We start from the raw sequence: 7,083 nt of genomic DNA on the forward strand, positions 1-7,083 counted from the left end.
ATTGTCCTCCCCGGTAGTGACCAAAGAGGACCTCGCCCTCGCAGGACCGATGCCACCGCCGGCCTTCTCACCGAGCTGCTCAAGCACCCGTTCCTCTCACAGAGAGATACCACGAGATCATTCAGGCTCCGGGATAAGGCCTCCCCGGGCGCATTTCCACGTGCGAAAGAAACGTCGCGGGTGGCTTTTCTTCCTTACCGTATATGTAAAGGCGAAAGGAGCGTCTCGTGCTTGTAGCGCCGGCGATCCTCCCCTCTCCCCTCCCTTGTCAGTTGTCCATTCGAGCATATATCGTGGCACTGTTGGGTGAAAGGCGAAAGAGCGGAGGGGTGGTGGACGGATCGCAACGCGGCCCAAAAGGTTGCCACGCGCCGGCCGCCGTCGGCACCGCCCCCGCCCCGGAGCACGTCGCGTCGCCCGAGATCACGTTCCGATCTTTCGTCCCGGCGCACGTCGATCGCCCACCGGCATCGCTCGCTCTCCGCAGCGCGCGGCCATGACATGCCATGGCATCCGGCGTCGATCGGCAACGACGCGCGCCGGCCGGCCTCGTTGGTTCTCTGCTGCGCCGGACGACGACCACGCACGCGTGTCGCTCGCCGTGTCCTGGCTCGATCGTGCCCGGAGCCGCGCACGGGTACTGTTTATATATTATTATCACGCAGAGATCGATAGTTTTGCCCGCCCCCACGTGGTCGACTCACCTGCTCTCCACTCGTATCGCCGGGAGATCTGATCTGGGCCGCTTTGGCAGGCAGGTATGTAGGTAGGCACATGCATGACACGAGCCTAGCTCAGCCTCGATCGGCCGAGCTTTCTGAATGACTTCGCGCCAACGCCGGCCGATAGCTCGTCCCGTCTTCGCAAACCAGCACATGTTTCAGAACATCAGCTGCGGTGGTGACGGTGATCACGACAGGTTCGCCGCCACGATAAAAGAGCGGACGGAGAGGGAGGGGTTTGCGTGGGACGACGACTGACCGTCGACGGCGATCGATTCGGCGGCCCTCGGTAGACTTTGGCCATGAAAATCTACTCCTAGCTCATGTGCTGCACGGCGTAGGCGGCATATGTGTCGCCGTCTCGTGGCGTCGCGCGGGCCTTTGCTATCGATCATGGGGCGGTAAGCTGCTCTGTCTCGTCCCAATAATTGATTTCCTCTGGGCGGGCGGATGGTGGCTGGCAAGGAAGACAGCGACTCGCGCCTGGAGGTTTCACGTTCTTTGCCCGCGCACCACATGACCTCGTTGGTAGAGACTTGTCCAAAAGATTTGTGCTCTTGATTTTCGGATGGCTACTTGCGAGATTTTTTCCTTTCCCTGCCATACTACAAAGTGAAAAGCGGGTTGGATATGCGACGTGCCGTAGCAGAACATTGGAGAAGTTGATGTGACCTTCCCGACGACGTATTCTCGCAAAAATAATCTTTCGACGACGTAGCATTTCTTCCTTTTGGAATCAATATAGTAGAAATATCATGGAAGAACAGGGATTTTGGTTTAGGTGTGTTTATGTCTCAGCCGACTGAGACTTAACCATGCCTCGGTCAAGTGATATAGTATTTAGGAAGGAAAAGGAAAAAATGAAAAGAAATTTATTGTACGAATCTTCATGGAAGATCAAAGGAATATAGCACGACTGAGACATAACGAAGTCTAAGTCGACCGAGACTTAGCAAAACTGTTTTGGTTTTCATCCACAGCTTTAGCCAAGGGATTACTTTGTCCCAAAAAGTGACTCAACTTTGAGGAAGATCTAGGAGCAAATATTATGGCAACAACATTTGTTCGTTTGGTAAGTAAATCTACATGGATTTTTGGAAGGAAAAAAAACGAGCATGGCGACTCTGTTTTTCTACTTCCCGACTGATCTCCTGGCTTCAAGTTGAGGAAATTCTAGAAAATTAATGGATAAGGATCTCATTTGATTTCACATTCGACAAGAAAAGGTGCCTTGTGTTTACATAGTGCTGGGGTTACATCCAAGGACCAAGGCTGACTAGTAGCATGCCGAGCATAGATTTAACAGTTGACACTACCAAGCAAACCTAAAAAGGCTTAGGAGCACAATGATCATGGCTCCACTGTTTTCCTACTCCCCAGTTGATTTTCCAGCTTTCAGTCGAGCAAAAGGCAGGGAGAAACAATTAGTGGATAAGGGCCTCGTGTCGCATCGACAAGAAAAGGTGGCTTGTGTTTGCGTAGTGTTAAGGCTGACTTATAAGATGCTGAGGATAGATTAATGGTTGACACTGCCAAACTACCAAGTAAACCTAAAAGGGTTTTGAAACAGAATCATTGCGGCTCCTACTCCGCGACCGATTGATTGGCTCGGAGTTGAGGGGGGAAAAGCAGAGAACTCTGGATAAGAGTCCACTGCACATGGACAAGAACTGTGGCTTGTGTTTATCTAGACTTGGGTTACATCAGGTCTGACTTCATAAGATGCTTATAAGGATATGTGATGAATATTTAGTACTGCCAGTAAAGTGAGGGAGTAGTGACTGTTGAATTAGCACCAACTGGGCAATGCTTCAACAAAAGCTGAAGAAACTTTTTTGGACACAAATATCTGGTTTTGATTCAAGTTGTGGGTATTTTTGGAACCAGGATAAGAGTTGGATTAGTCATAACAAGCTAGAATCCAGTGACAGCCAGCCCCCTCAGGGAAGGCAGAGATCTACAAATCATCAGCACACACCTTTGTCTAGCCAATTACTCTCTCCGTCCTAAAATAAGTGTCTCAACTTTAGTACAACTTTGGGACACTTATTTTGCGACGTAGGGAGTATTTTAGAACATAAGAGTACATGTTAATGTGTCAGGGAGTAAAACCATTACCTTTTTCCTCTTGCCTTGTGGAAGGTGCAGGCTCTGCCCATTGGGAGCTTTGAGCTTTTGAACCCTCCAGGGATCTACAGAGGAGAAGGGTGGAAAGGCAGATCACCATCTGACAGTGGATGTCATGCAGATCTACATGAAACAAGGACCAAGGACCACTCTTGAGATCAAATCATTAGTAGGTCATGTCCTTATCATGTGCCAATACACAGGCAGAGGGCATTTATTGCTGTGGTGGTAGCAACAGAGCAGTCATAATCAAAGTACTAGCATGATCATGGCAAATGAACAGGCAACAAAGCAAGGAGAACGTGGTAACAAATTGATGCTGACTGAATTTCATCATCCAATATCTTCTTGATTAATAACAGCAGAAGGTTGTGACCAGGAAAAGTGATAGTGGTCTACATTGATCTACAAAAATAAGTTGAGGAAACTATAAAAAATGGGAAGAGAAAATTTATCGTAGCTGGGATAATCTAAAATACAAGGCAAAAAAGTTGATGGAACATTGCAACATAGATAATGCCGTTCCTTCGTCTGAGCAGATAGACTGAACAGTACATGGCAAAACATCAATGGCTGGAGACTTGAGGGCAAAAGGAACCATGTAAAATCTCTGCTGCCGAATTGGAGTCGACCTGCAGCCAATCTCTGTGCAATCACTAATCGGTTCCGACAACTCAACTACGGTACAACAAAGGCATCAGTCTGGTGCTGGCCAGGAAAATAACTCAGATTCCATTGGGAATACAGTGACTCACAAGATGAGATGCCTCACCAAGGTACATACATCAAAGAAACCTCGTACAGGTTCAAGTCTCGACACAATCAGCCCAGAGAAGAATAATTGATGGTTTGCTTAATTAAATGATGCATTCAATTCCCCACAATTCAAAATCATCCGCGGGGAGCTTCCTCTCTGGCTCTGGAATACTTGAACAGGAATACAACAGCAATGATCGGGAATAGTAGAACAAACATGACCGTACAACAAACTTCTTCAATGGCAGTACTACAAGATGTTGACAAATGATGGAGCATCTTCCCTTGGTCCTGCCAACGATCGATACAGGTACAGCTTATCAACGGTATCCATTTCCCCTTCATTTTCCTTCATTACTTCAACCACCAGATTAGGCATTTGCTGAGCTACATCCCCACAACCCTTCACAGTTAGCCTGCATGAGTTCATCCAAAAGAACCTCATGTTGTAAAAATAGTTCAGGCCAGAGAGCAATCCTTTGTCGCCAAAAGGGCTATCTCTGACCTCGAGCTTCTGCAACCTAGTGCACCCCTCAAACACATGCTGAAGAGACATGTCACTATTCCCAGCAAAGGCAACAGACAGAGTCTTTATGAGTTTTCCGTGTCTCCCAATGTATGCAAACGCCTTATCAGTGAGCAGGCCAGAGACTGAGAGTCTGGTGAGCTTCTTGCAGTTCATCACAATCGCCCCAAAACCCTCATCCATGGGCGCCCCGGTAATCCGATCAGGGCGGTGGCGGCCCATAATACAGAGGCGGAACACCAAAAGGTCAGGGCAGTTCTCGGACATAGCAATTACTGCTGCATTTGTCATGCGCTGGCAAAAGTAGAGAATTGATTCGAGCTTTCGGCAGCCTTCTGAGATTGCCTGGAGACCAATATCTGAGACTGAGCCCTCAGAATCCTCAGTGGCATCCAGAGGAAAAACACGTAGCTCACGGAGATTTGAGCATGTTTCAGCCACAGCCCTAAGGCCTTCATCACCCACAGTATCAAGAACCTACAATAAGAAATTGGAACACCAACACCTGATGTCAAAGTACATAAACCAATATATCTATCAATGTGACGGCAAAAAAAATTCACAAAATAGTTACCCATAAAGTGCGAAGATTGACGCAGTGGCGAATAACTGGTATGAACTCTTCATCAGTTAGACCCGCAAAGCTAAAATTGAGGGAAGTGAGATTGGCACAAACTTGGTAGATTGCTGGGAGGTATGCTGCATTGGCATCCAAGAAACCTGACAAACAAACAAGTGATCTGGACGCTGCGAAAGAGGTAGCGAGCTCAGACACAGACAAAGCACCCCCAGGGCCTGGCTCAGATCGGAATGATCCAGTGCCAAGGTGAGTTAGATGGGGTGCCCTTGCCATGAGACGACGCAACTGCTCTATCGACACATGATCATTGACGCGCAGACGACGCAGAGCTGGTGAGCGTGCAACAAGTGCCTCCAGGGCCTCAAAGTTGAATGGGACACTAACACAATCAAATACAAGCGATTCCAGCGACGTGTTGCTCTCTGGAAACTTGGAGATCCAATCCACCACCTCGCTCTCCTCCTCATGGAAATAATCTTCAGTCAGGTCCAGTACCCGAAGATGCCTAAAAAATAAATGCAACGATCCATAAGATGATACCACTCTTGAGTACTAGTATATCATAGTTTGAGACATTTGTTTGCTAGAACTATTTGCCATAACCATGACAAGAAAACGATCAAAAGTTGAGTGCTACTAACGGCAAAGATTCGAGTGTGGCACTACCAAGTGTCACGAACTGAGTAGAGCTCAAGAACAATAAAGATCTAGCTTTGAGAGAACGTGTAGGGATGAGAACCCGGCGCGGCAATAAAAGCTACTGTAGCCTAGATCAGATTCTGATCCAGGGCAAAGTCGGACCAATAAAACCGAAAAAAGCATAAAGGAGTAGGCGTGCACATTAAATAAAGCGGGGAATGGCATGATGCAGCTGAGAAATGAACAAATGCGCCAATGGCAGTACGATACCGTCCCAGCCCGTAAAGTTGATACGTTCGTTGATACCCAAAGACGAGAAAGGGAAGAGAACCGCACCGGCAGCCCTCGGCGATGACGGCGAGGCCGCGGGTGGTGAAGCCGTCGCAGCAGACGAGCGAGAGCTCCTTGAAGAGCGGGAAGGACTTGGGGATGAGCGCGAGCTCGTCGTCGGAGACGGTCATCCGCTTGAGGCAGATGCGCTCGAGGCGCGGGTAGGCGGGGCCGAGCGCGGCGACCCAGGGGGAGACGTAGGCGCCCCAGCCGTGGGGCACGAGGCTGAAGTCCGCGAAGCGGGGCTTCCCCTTGAGCACGACGGCCCGCACGCCCCCGAAGCGCTCGACGGCGCGGCGCGGCGAGACGGCGTAGCAGTTGCCGATGAAGAGCTCGCGGCGCGTCTGCGCCTCGGCGCGGTACCAGGAGCGGCAGACGAGCGAGGCCGCGTTGCGGTCGCGCGCCGCCGTGAGGAACTCGAGCACGCTCTCCAGCACGTTCTCCAGCACCTGGTCCGGCGGCGCCCACCTCCCGCCGTTGCCGCAGCCCCTCAGATCCGGCGCCCACCTGTCGCCGCCTCCCGCCCCGCCGCCGCCGTCGTCGTCGTCGTCGTCCGACATCCGCGACGGCGGCGAGCCGGAGGAGTCGTCGTCCGCCGCCGCGCCGCCCATGCCGGCGGGGGCTAGGGTTGCGGCGGGCTGGGGGATCGGAGCGGGGGAGGGGGAGGAGGAGGGAGGAGCGCTCATGTGGCGAGGCGCTGGAGGTGAAAAGGATTAAATAATGATTAGATCTGAGGAGCGAGCGAGGTGGACTGAGGGAAGCAATGCCCGTCCTTTTTATTCCTCTCGCTCTCGCCCTCCCTCCCTCGCCCTCCCTCCCTCGCCGGTGAAAGTTTGGATTTTTGGAGACGGACGGACGGATGGATGGGGAGCGGTGATGCGATCGGGCGTACTACACCGGACAGCAGTGCCCGGAGACGACCGGGAAAGCACGGAAGAGGACGGGGATGTACGTACGAATTTACGTTGCGCCACAGAGAGATTGAAGAGACATGGCCTGCTCCGGGTGCGGCCAATTATATGATGCATCAGGGTGTTTGTTCTTGAAATACAAGTATAGTTCCACAAGTTTAGTCTTTTCCAGTAACTTTCCTGATGCGGTAGGTTGTTGGAACAGGTGTTAACCAGTCAGTTTCAAGTAGAAAAATATGCTATAAGAGCAACTCCAATTATGCGACCCATTTCGTCCGCCGTCATCCGTTTGGATCGGCACGGACAGCAGGGCCGTTGAGGGGACTGTGCGAGCTGTGCGCTCGCACAGGGCCCCCAAATCCCTGGGGCCCCAATTAGGGTCCATATATGTATGTCCGAAGTCTAAAAAAATCAGTTTTAGCCGAACGTTTCCTCTGTGTGTCGCCTGAAACTCGTTTGAGCCTTCGTGGGCCTGATCCGCTCAAGGCCACG

The 7,083-nt window shown here is 51.0% G+C and overlaps 1 protein-coding gene across 1 annotated transcript; it reads right to left on the reverse strand.

The window, feature by feature from the left end:
• Positions 1–3,169: 3,169 nt before the first annotated feature.
• On the reverse strand, positions 3,170–6,482 carry LOC125514703 (transport inhibitor response 1-like protein). Its single transcript, XM_048680046.2, has 3 exons — positions 5,687–6,482; positions 4,706–5,216; positions 3,170–4,608 (listed from the first exon to the last, which is right to left on the reverse strand). Exons 1-3 carry the CDS (start codon positions 6,364–6,366, stop codon positions 3,856–3,858), a joined length of 1,944 nt encoding a protein of 647 aa, XP_048536003.1. The 5' UTR covers positions 6,367–6,482; the 3' UTR covers positions 3,170–3,855.
• Positions 6,483–7,083: the final 601 nt, after the last annotated feature.

This window comes from Triticum urartu, chromosome 6A (genome assembly GCF_056163025.1).
Source record: "Triticum urartu cultivar PI428250 chromosome 6A, HENAU_Tu73, whole genome shotgun sequence".
NCBI lineage: Eukaryota > Viridiplantae > Streptophyta > Magnoliopsida > Poales > Poaceae > Triticum > Triticum urartu.

Bases quoted from the DNA above. Each gene is read 5' to 3' on its own strand.
- LOC125514703 (XM_048680046.2), bottom strand. From the start codon at position 6,366: ATGAGCGCTCCTCCCTCCTCCTCCCCCTCCCCCGCTCCGATCCCCCAG. The intron at 5,217-5,686 runs GTGCGGTTCTCT...TTTATTTTTTAG, and splicing joins GTCATCGCCGAGGGCTGCCG to GCATCTTCGGGTACTGGACC. The intron at 4,609-4,705 runs GTAACTATTTTG...TTCTTATTGTAG, and splicing joins TCAATCTTCGCACTTTATGG to GTTCTTGATACTGTGGGTGA.